At 32.4% G+C, this 12374-nt stretch overlaps 1 protein-coding gene across 5 annotated transcripts in view; it reads left to right on the top strand.

The window, feature by feature from the left end:
* Window positions 1-12374, top strand: part of LOC123694241 (collagen alpha-1(V) chain-like) — a 76618-nt gene that overhangs the window by 27298 nt on the left and 36946 nt on the right. For all 5 annotated transcript variants that reach the window (XM_045639624.1, XM_045639621.1, XM_045639625.1 and 2 more), the window contains exons 2-3: window positions 8044-8093; window positions 8805-9346. In XM_045639624.1, the coding sequence (XP_045495580.1) occupies window positions 8044-8093; window positions 8805-9346 (592 nt within the window). The remainder of the gene's footprint in view (window positions 1-8043; window positions 8094-8804; window positions 9347-12374) is intronic.

The following is a 12374-nucleotide window of genomic DNA, read 5'->3' as shown; positions in this document are numbered from 1 at the left end:
GCCAAGTTAGTTATCTAAATATTATTATAAGAAATAAGAAGGTCTTTTTTTCCAATCTTTGCAGTCATTACATCTAGGAATTGTGTGCTCGCCGCAAATTGTCTTTCTGCATGAGTGGCATGAGTTTTTAGTCATTCTGCGTTTTTTATATGGACAAAATCGGCATATTTTGCGTTTATTTGTCCGTCCTTGAGACGTACTAGGAAAAACATCATCGATTTTTAGAATATCTTTTATGTATGTTTTGATATTTTTCCTCAAAGTTGGTGTATTGTACCGCTCCTGCAACCATGGTTCAGTTAGGCCATCTTCCATTTTTTGAATGAAAGTTCTTAGTTTTAATGGTTTTTGACGCAGCCTCACCATGTTAGATACATAAATTACATATTAACTATGCATAAATTTAGAATATTATAAAATATAACCTAAGGCCACCTAGGTCTTCCGATTGTTGAGCACATTTGGTCAACTGCGTCGACTGCGTTTTTGGTGCTATTATAGCTGTTGGCGGCCTTCTGGCTGCGTGCTGGTATCCTCGTCAGAGACTATTATCCTCCTTATACAAAAGTTCTCCCTCTAAAATTGAATTCTTGGTCAGAAGACGTATCAGATTCTTGTTCACTTTGATCAGTAGCGATTGCTAAATCTCTCTCTAAATTGTCTTCGCCTTCGAAATCTGAGCTACGAAAACCATCCAACTGATGTTCAAGTGTCTCGCCCTCTTTATTGTGGCTGTCGCATTCTTCAAGAATACTCAATATCTTCTCCTGATCTCTCTCTGAATTCATGTATACAATAAAAGGAAGGTTAATTTTTTTAATTCGTATTATTCCAAAAACTATTAAAGGAAACAGTATACATTACTAGCAAAAAGGCAGATAAACTTTCTACAATAAGTATTATTCAACGTTTATTATAGATTGGTATCAATAAACAATAAAAAAATCGATTAATCAAAAATACACCTTTGTTCACATTGCACGCGTAGTCACTACACATTCGTCTGTGAGTTGAATATTTTGCTATAACTCCGGAACTAGAAAGCGTGCGTCCGCGTCATCTCCACACGGGTCAATAAATTGCCAATCAGGAAGGTACTGAGAGGGGCGGGACGAGAAAGTGTTGGGAACATACCTAAACATCGAACGCAACAGGTGCCGGTCGACTGTGAGACGAATGATTAGTGATCTAGGGTTAATTTACGATGAAAGCGATTTCGTGTAGAAGGGGACTCATTTATAAAACGTCGTTTAAGTAGTTAATATTTTATATTACGTGGAATACAAATCCGACCCTGCTTCTTCTAGCTTCGAGAATTTTATGCAAACAACAAGTCATATTAAAAATTAATTCCTGTTTCCATTATTTATTGAATTGGTTATGAAATTATGCGTGAACGGTTGAAGAGATTCCGATAATACTTGTTTTGTTGTGTTCGTTATGATGAGCGGGATTTTATGAAAGAAAAAACTTAAGTTTGCCCCAAAAATACTAATAAGTGAAGAATACATAACAGCCATTTAAACTTATCAATATGTTTGACAAATCGTGTGAAAACAAGACAACGTCTGTCGGGTACTAATCTATAAGCTAGTTGTTTTTGTGTATACCTAGATTGAGTATTTAGACTTGTTGATATACAAGTGATAACTGCGTTAAAAACAACCGACTTCAAACTTGCACTTGCAAAATTTACAAATACCTACAGACAAAAATCCTCATAAAATAAAAACTACTGGGCCTATCCGAATAAAATTTTTATGGGACCAATTCGACACCATCCCGCATCGAACAAAAAAAGAATCACGTAAATCGGTTCAGAAACCTCGGAGTAATCGGTGTACATACATAAAAAAAAAAAAAATATACCGGCCGAATTGATAACCTCCTCCTTTTTTTTGAAGTCGGTTAAAAATGTAGTCAATGACTATCCTTATAAATCTGACCACCCACATACGTTTGGACAAATATTTATTGTATTGCAAATACGTACAAGACGACCCACTGCATGCATATAGATCTATTACATTTAATCTGTTCATCCATCCTGTTATATTTTGTAGTCTTATGTATGACTAGCTGTTGCCCGCGACTTCGTCCGCGATTACGTCGTTTTTCGTCATTCGTCGTTTAAAAAAAAATACGTGACACTTTATTTTTGAATGTTCTTAATTATTGTCTCTTATAAAATTTAACTACATTAAAATTGAACACTGATAAGTAAATCTAAAGACAACATGAACGAATGTGATTTAAATTCTACATTACTTAGTATTTCAAATAATAATCTAAATTAAATGTAGATTAACAGTTTGAGCGCACCATTATAGAATATGTACCTAAGTATTAAATTACGTCAGTATACATAGTAACTTTACTAAAAACACGATGACTTTCTTTCGCGCTCGGTACCACAAACTAAGCATGTTTGTGGTACGTGGCCCGCGTCACTTGACCCCCCGCGAGTTCCCCTCCGTTGCTATGCGAAAATATATTCGTTGCTCTACTGTAGGAAAAATTGTAATACTGTGGCCTGGGCGTTATAACACGTCCAGGGAGTTCCTGAGTGCCGATATCACCATCTTGAGGAAAAGCTTCTAATGTCGATTTAAAACTGCATACATACGAATTAACCTGTTCTAAAATAATTGTGAAATGAGTTCAGTTTTAAATTTGAGAAATATTGATTTCTTGTATTCCACTATTCGTTGTAGTCGAATACAAAATATATTTAAACAAACTTAGGTTGGCCTTCAGGCAAAAGGGATCCTATCAAATGGTAAACTTGACCTTGTATCTTAAAAGTAAGCATGAAAGGACCTTCTGATAATTATTGAGCACCAAAGGATCATTTGAAACGCACTACTATAAGAGCGAATATTGTCTAATAACAGTTTAGATTGCACAGTATGTTCCTCTAAAAGTAGTGATTTCAAAGGTTCCGGTGTATCTTCAAACGAAAGCCGTCTCCTTACTCCACTTTAAAGCATGTAAAGCATGCAAAGAACATACTACGTTAATATCGCATATACAGAAGATGATCTGTAATAAATTGTGAGGTTATAAGCAAACCCACTTTTATATTTGTCGGACCACACCACCGAATTCGTAGATTGTTTACCTCTAAGTCATCAAGACTATGACGAAATCGTCTGCAGTAAGACGGGCCATATCTCGCTATTCGTCCGTTTTCAGAGACTGAATAATTTCAATTCTTAATCTTTCATTAAACAAATATTAATCGTTCTTGTCTCAAATAATTGTAATATTCGCGTCCCTACTCTAGTCATTGCTTATGCTCATGTTCATCTTCAAGAGATCGAATAATATTATGATACACCCTATCATTTGTCAAACGGTCTTCATATTGAGTAAAGTTTCAGATTCTCGAGATAAAATATGACTGTCGTGATCAGTAGTGAGACGTAATTCCCTCTCAGTGAGGGTTTCGGTCTAACGGGATAATAGGGGAAACCGGGTTTGTTTGTCTCACGGGTTGGTTGTCACAGCGGTCTTAACACAAAACTGAACTATCGAATAAGTCTGTTGAAAAGCGTGGCAAAAGCGATACAGTGACAACGCTGTCCCCACTTCGCGTCAGACCGCCCCGATCTGCCGTGAGGGCCTTTTTTTTTTAGTGGGGAAATCTTGCATAGATACCCACGGCCTCCGGGGAAGAGGCCGTGGGTTATGTCGGATTCCTACCGACCAAAACCCCACTGTGTTCCGTCGAGCCGCATCAACGACAGGGCCACGGGTATGTGTAGAATTCATCCGTGACTGCCGTGAGGGCCTCACAAGTGTTTATAGTTTTCGCACAGATTTTTAATGATATGAGGACCGAATATGGTCCTCATAACATCACCATCAGAAAAAAGGAAATATTTTTAATTGTGAAAAAATATTAATATGATTAACACTATTTTAACATAAAATATTATAAGTCTGTGAGTGTGTAAAAAAAAAGACGGGTTGCACTCCGGGAGTGCCGGCAGAAGTGAAAACTTGATTATTAACGTTCAGCATGTTTGATATTTTGGAATGGTAGGTATCTGTCTTACGCATGGAATAAGGGCTAAAAAAACTAACATCCGTCACGCTTTTTCGATGGTCACGTGTCCTGACGCGAGTTTAAGATTTTATACCCAACGCCGCTAAAAAAGTTTTCACTTCAATAAATCCAGCTAATAGCACATCAAACTTATGTTTATAATTAAGTATACGACATGAAAATATATTAATTACCAAGCAATAATAATACAGATAAATACTGAACATAAGTATAATAGTTAGTATTAAGTAGTATTAGTTAAAATATACTTTGACTGTTAGTCAAAGTTTATTTTTACTAACAACATGTAAATGAAGAAGAAATAATAATTACCAACGAACTAACCTTTTCTATAATACTTAACACGGCACATTTTTCAAATTATCTTGCTCAACTCTGCTCAAAAATTTGAGGGTTTTGTTGGAACTTTAATGTGTCAAAACTATGATATATCTAAACTACTATACTACTTGAAATAACTTGCATGCGGAAATGCTCATTACAATTGTGAATCTAAAGAATAACTAACAACATACTATTCAATTTTATTGAGCTGATGAATATCTTTTGCCTGGAAGAGATCACTGTCTCCTAATAAATATACTGTGTTTTCTTATAAAATCTTTACATAATTTATTTTATTTAGTAGTTTAGTTTTTGTTATTTTTATGTAAAAATGAGCTTGAGCAATGAGCTTATACATATTTGGCAAAAGTATACATACATTTTTTATAATTTCAGGACCGCAACTTAAATGGGGCGCTCGGAAAATATGCCTATGGGTTATTAATAGAGAAATGATACACAACAAAGTTATGTTGGATCCATTTTATTTATAAATAATGAAAATGATATATTTATAAAATATAAAACATATTAGTTATGTAAAATGATTAAAAATAAATAAATGAAGCAACTACGATTCAAAGAAAACATCTTTTTCAGTGTGTAAATGCTCTTAGCAATCCTGGATGATGAACTGTATATCATGTACTCTGATCCCAGTACGGTCGGTACCTCGATAGCCATAACGATAAATATTATAATCAGATAACCGCAAAGTCAAAATAAAAACATTACTTGTACAGTTGTGAGTGCAAAATTTACGTTTCATTTGGCAATAACATTTTTTCGGTACTAAAACGTAGTAGTTTGATATGTGACTGGCTGCCCCTCCTCTCCTTCCTGAAAAATATCCTCCAAAATTTCCCGAGATACTTCCAATGATTGAACCATTATGATTAACACTATTATTGATATTGATCAATGATTGAACCATTGGACGTTGGACATTAACTTCAGTCAAAAATTAACGAAGCGGATGATTACTAATTTCCACTTAATCCTCGCTGCCACTATCTTTATCATCAAATCATCAATTTTCAAGTGGTGTTGTAAAATTGTCAGCAGAAATCGTCTTCCAAAGGCGATATAATTTTATGAGCATTGAATCTGTAAATAAAAAAATCAAAAGTTAACTGTAAATCTATAAAAAAAGCTACTTACAAATAAAATTTTATCAAAAACTACTGTTCCCAATGCACCTCAAAATCTTGTAAAAGTCATATATAAAAGAATAATACCAACAAAACACATGAATTGCTATCATTATAAAAAAATAAATACCTGTATCATGTAACAACTTACCTTTAGTGGGAACGCATGACGGTGAAAATTCACAAAACACTAAGATTGCATTTGATATTTTTGGTTTTATGGCATTCAATAGTCAAAAGTCGATTTCTCTGTCCCTATGTCCCTTTGTATGCTTAAATCTTTAAAACTACGCAACGGATTTTGATGCGGTTTTTTAAATAGATAGACTAATTCAAGAGCAAGGTTTTAGTATATAATTTATTAGGTTTTAGACAAAGCGGGCGAAGCCGCGGGCGGTAAGCGAGTAAATTTATAAAACACGAAGATTTTTAAAATTGTAACTAATGAACACAATCAATATTAGATTAATTACTGTAGATAATGGTGTCTAGTTTTACTTAAAATAATAAACATCTACCCTCACTTTAAAAAAATGTAGTATATTTATTATTTACACGAAATATACCTTATAGGGAAGGGAAGATATGGGTTAAAGAGTTAAATAAATAACATGATTATATTTAAATTATTAATTTTCAACAGTGTATTCAGTAGGTTAACATGTAAATTGATTTGATTTTTACGAAATCTCATAGATGGCGCTGTCACAAAATTAACATTATACAACTTACATTCTTTAAACTATGTTTCTCTTCCCAAGTTACTTAAATGGCATAATTTTTATAGTTTCAATCTAGATATTGTCAAACAACATTTATATATGCGTCATTTAATTATTAATTTCCAATAGTTAATGTGTGTTTGATTTTTATAACACTGGCTATAGATGGCGCTGTTTCAAATTTGTCTTTATACTGCTAAGATTCATTTAACTGTTTCTCTGCCAAAATTACATAAATGACGTAGTTTTTATAGTGTAAAGGTAGATAATAGCATGGCTTACTCAAAAACAACATTTAAACATGAGTCTTTAGATTGTACGCTGTCGTAGTACACGGAATATGTAAGAAAAATAAAGGTTCACAGCTCCTCCCCCGTAGGTGATAGCTTGATAATATGTAGCCTATAGCCTCACCCGACCTGTTAGTAATATTCATGCAAAATTTGAAGTCAATCTATGCAGTACTTTTCGAGATTAGCCCAGACAAACATACAGACAAACAGACAAACAGACAAACAGACAAACAGACAAACAGACAAAAATTCTAAAAACTATGTTTTTGGCTTCTATATCGATTATAGATCACGGCCCAAGTATTCTTTTAAAAAAATATTCAATGTACAGTTTTGACTTTCCTACGATTTTATTATATGTATAGATAAATAAATTGCGTGGGTATTATATACGTTAAAAAAATTTAATTTAGCTTTTTTTCATAGTTACAGTATTAAGATATAAAAATGATGAAAATACAATACAAATTAATATTTGTATTTTATATTATACAAGGTAATCTTAATAGATTACCTTGTATTTTCCCATTCAAAATAATAAAAATAGCCTTAGGACCCGAATCTCCCGAATAAAAATGATTGGACACATCTCTTAATCCTTATATTTGTACGGACGGAATAATATGATAACAATATTAGATATAATAATTTAATTACACGGGTATATGCAATAAGCGGATTACTAATGTTATGGTTGAGAGCTTTTGTGAGAACAGTTTCTATGACACAATTATTTTATAAGAGCATATGAGACTGGTTTAGCTACTTTAACATTGTATTTTAAAGCTTATTGTTAAGCCACAAATGGTATAGACTGAATAAAGCTTTATCTGTAAGGTACAATATTTATTTGATAAAAGAAAAACGAAGATTTAATTTTCTACATGAAGAATTATCTTCTCTTATCTTAATATATATAAATCTCATGTCACAATGTTTGTCCTCAATGGACTCCTAAACCACTTAACCGATTATAATAAAATTCGCACATCATGTGCAGTTCGTTTCAACTTGAGAGATAGGATAGGTTTTATCCCGGAAATCCATCGGGAACGGGAACTATGCGGGTTTTTCTTTGAAAACGCGGGCGAAGCCGCGGGCGGAAAGCTAGTAATATATATATAAATCTCGTGTCACAATGTTTGTCCTCAATGGACTCCTAAACCACTTAACCGATTATAATAAAATTCGCACACCATGTGCAGTTCGATCCAACTTGAGAGATAGGATAGGTTTTATCCCGGAAATCCCACGGGAAAGGGAACTATGCGGGGTTTTCTCTGAAAACGCGGGCGAAGCCGCGGGCGGAAAGCTAGTTATATTAAACGATGAAAATATTACAACATATTTACTGTCTATATTAAGTTTTAATAGTCTGTTGTTTATGACATTTGATGATAGGATTTAGGTTTTAAATTGCCTTCATTTATCAAACTATACAGTTATACACACATGTTACAAAATTACATTTCCTTTTCCAGGTACATTGGTTTATGCGGGTTATTTACGAAGTCTGTGAATACTCATACAGGTAAATAGTTTTATCCATTTCTATTATTAAATACTAATATTATAAAGCTGAAGAGTTTGTTTGTTTGTTTGCACGCGCTAATCTCAAGAACTATTGGTCTGATTTGAAAAATTATTTCGGTGTTAGATAGCCCATTCATCGAGGCAGGCCATATATCATCAGGCTGAGACCAACAGGAGCGGAGCTACGCGGGTGAAACCGCGCGGCGCAGCTAGTTATAAAATTCACCTCTACTATATATATAGGTATAATAGGTACCTACCTAATAAATTTATTAGTGTAATACAAAACCGTTTATATTTTGTAAAACACGCACTTGTTCACCGATTCAAATGTTTACATCCATCGATCATATCTCACAACATGATTTGCATGGAGAAACACACCAACCTCCGCGAAAAATTCCGTATTTTCACGACAATCACTCAAATCTATTAATTGAAGTATTTGTATGTGCTATACAGGGAAATTTTATAAGTAAAATATAAAAAATAGCTCGTAATCAACTTCAAAATCGATAATCCGTACTTTGCTTAACAGTTTTAGTGTGGTTTATAAGTTGTTGTACTCAAATATATAATATGATAATGAGAACTATGTACAAGAATGTTCCAACAAAATGATATTACTTCCAAAACAAATATAAAGAATAAGGAATCTACCAGTATATTTATTGAATTATTATTAATAGAGATAACGTTTTTGTTTCAGATGAATACGATATTCTACTAGATATATTAAATGAAGACTACGTGTCTGAACTAGATGCCTATAAGTCATGGACGCAAGAAACAGAAACAGAGGACGGTGAAATAAGTTACAAACTAAAACCAGACAACGATATCTCGATACCTCTGAATGCACTAAGAACACCTATAACACAGCTCAATACTCCTATAGTACTCCATTTAGTGATCAAATTCGATACAACGAAACCATCATGCTTGTTCTCAATTGTGACAAACGGAGTCGTCAATTTAGGCATATGTTTTTCCGTCATTGGCGATGATTTGGGAGAAATGAATTTACATAGCAATATATTCCCAGACCAATCTAAGATTATTTATTTCACGTTGAACCCAGATGATGAATGGCGAGATGTTATTGTTTCAATCGATAAGAAAATTAAGTTATACCTGAATTGTAAAGAAGAAGCTGCAGAGGAAGGTGTGGATATAAAGAATATTAAATTCACTCCTGATTCCAAATTCAATTTTGGAAAGTTCGACCCAAATGATGACTATTATTTCGAGGTAAGTCAAACGAATTTTATTTTGTTATTTATGCATCAATTCAAATTTTTTATATTATAATAATGGTCTTTAACGTGAAGGTCGTAATCAATTTCAAAAACTATTTGTGGTTCATTCATAAACAAACTTATTTCTTGCGGACAATCGATTGCATATCGAAATCATATGATAAACTAAGAAATCCGTTCCGTTCCTTTCATGTACGATATAATAGGTATGCATGAATTCATTGATTTATCGTAACACTTAATAAATCTCAGTCGCAAATGTGTTTTCCTTATTGTATAACTCACTGTAATCATTGTGTTTAATTAGTTTATTTTCCTAGGAAAGTGATGTATATCTACTATGATTAGAATATGATAATTAGGTAACATAAGTAAGAGTATAAGTCCAAACTATTTCTCAGTTTATGATTAATCAGATAGGTACTTAGCCATCATTTATATTATTAATTGTACATTTGACGACATTTAAAACTGGCTTCTTCTGGATTAGAGCATTAATAATCTTAAGTGAAGTGGTATGAATGAATATTTTTTAATTATTCACAAATATCTAAAACAAAATTGTACCTAAAACACGAATATATAGTACAAACCAAAACATCTAAAAGTTGTGTAAAGGCTGAAACCAAAGCAGTACATAACACGTTAAAAAGTTAAACATGCACCGAATATTTGGCTAGCGAACGTTCTGTTTCTGTCATACAAAGGAAGGAAACATTGTGGAGGAAATACTCTGAATTTGTGCATCGTATAAACGAGCACCTTCAGGTGTTAAGTAGGTACATAATATTTAAGTGATTTGTTGCTTTCAAATGCTTTCATATCTATGATTTAAATGATTGTTCTACGATACAATAATAGAACGAGAGATTCTTAAAAGAATTGTAGAGTGAAGTATTTTTACGTTCATAAGTTTAAATTCGGTTATCAATCAAAATTGAACTTTGTTTACGTTGTTACTTCGATAAACTCTGTATAAACTATCTTAATTATAATTAGTACTAATATTATGGTAAATTAATAAATGCGGGCACAAAGTAGCACTTAATTTATTTGTATGAAAACCTTCATTCATAAGTTACGCCAAGGCTTTTAATAAACTTCAATTTGTAAGAATTATCAAAAAACAGTAATTATAATAATATTATTAACATAATCATATGCTAACAACAGTAAATTCTATAAATACCCTGCAAACAGTATTATCGCTAAATTTCCATATTCGTGAATGGTAAATTAATTACGAAATGTGCGTATACAAATGCAAATAATATTATTCGCTTGTAAATACCTAAATTCTATCTCGTTTAACGCTGGATACACACCGATGAGCAATATTATAAATAGCTAAAATATTTATTTTATATTAAACACGTTTAAGTTTAAAATAAGCCCGTGTTTAACGTTCCGTTAGCGTAATTTCGAAAATTATAATGATGTGTTTAATTTACGTACGAAACATTTATGCAGTACTAGCGGTCCGCCCCGGCTACGCCCGTGGTACATGTTTACGTTTTCTCTACATAAGAACCATCCTCGTACTTCAAGGAATATAATAAAAAAAGAATTATCGAAATCGGTTCAGCCGTTCTCGAGTTATGGAATTACAACGAAAAGTGGCATTGATTTTTATATATTAGATCTAATAATATCAATTTTGGTAAATAGAATACAAATATTATGTTATTTGTTTTCTGAATCGACATAAGATTGTGACATAAGATTGTTGACACAATCTTATGTCGATTCAGAAGCATGAGCACATCTTGTAGTTTTTATGACACCCTATAATTGTAAAAAAAATATATGTTTATAATAGCTACCTTACACTACATCATCCAAAATACTTAAAAAATCTAAAGGCTCATAAATTACCTAGTCGAAATATTATAATAACAATGTACATCATTTGAGAAATCCCAAATACGGTAAAGCTGTATATTAAATCACGCATTATGAGTTCATTAAGCTACCATTTTCTACGAAGGTAACACGTGTATGTAAAATATTGTTAAAGTAAATTAATGTTTGTTAGAGACAAATTTCGGAAAGAAATTTCTTAGAAGGGATAAAACATTATATAATATGTTATTTTCTTTTTACAATACCTGTGCTTATAACTTAAGCTCGACATAGTATAAAAATAACTACGTTAAAAAAAACCGACTTCAAAGACGGAAAAGTAAAAAATAAATAAGATTTGATATTATTAATTACTACATAATATTATTATTTAGATGTGCTATTTATTAAATAGGTTTGATGTCGGTGCCAAGCCAATGTAAAACTAACCGGCTTACACGGGCATAATACTATGTGCTTAATGCTTATCACCGACTTCAAACATTGGGTGTTAGATGTTCGTTTTAAAGGTACTTAAGATGACTGATGTTTACTTAAGATTATCGTATACATGGTCCGAAATGACATGTTCTGTCAAGCTTTGTTGAATAATCCGTACATCACAATAAGCTTATTTACACTGAAATATGCTGAATCTTCATTGATGTTAATAATTTATCTAAAAAACATGTGCAAGTTTAGGTACTATACATCAACGTTTACATGAACTCAATGTATAAAACACATCCATTCATATGTTTTATCATACCTTACAGTAATTATAAACACATTCTCCAGACAACACTGACTTATCAAATATAGATAACAAAGGGTACAGGGCAAAAAGTAAAGATATATAATTATGTACCTAGTTCGTACATTAATCAGTTTTGATAACAGCTCGTACGTCATACTAATCACATCATTTTATCAATTACTGTCTAATTTTATATTGTGACATGAAATTTAATTAACCTCTACACGGTTAGTTTCATTGTAACTATTTAAGACTTGGACTACAGAATGTATGACCACGATTGGACTAGGAATAGGACCTCGAGTTAGACTAGGTATAATTTACAATTAACAATATTACTACTATGCATAATAATTAACAATTCCAATTTCCAGACAATAGCAAATAAATATAAAAGTGAGAAATCGTCTCAATAATAGAT

Source organism: Colias croceus, chromosome 9, assembly GCF_905220415.1.
Source record: "Colias croceus chromosome 9, ilColCroc2.1".
Taxonomy (NCBI): domain Eukaryota; kingdom Metazoa; phylum Arthropoda; class Insecta; order Lepidoptera; family Pieridae; genus Colias; species Colias croceus.
Note: the sequence above shows the minus strand (reverse complement) of the source record. Positions and strands in the feature narration are given on the sequence as shown.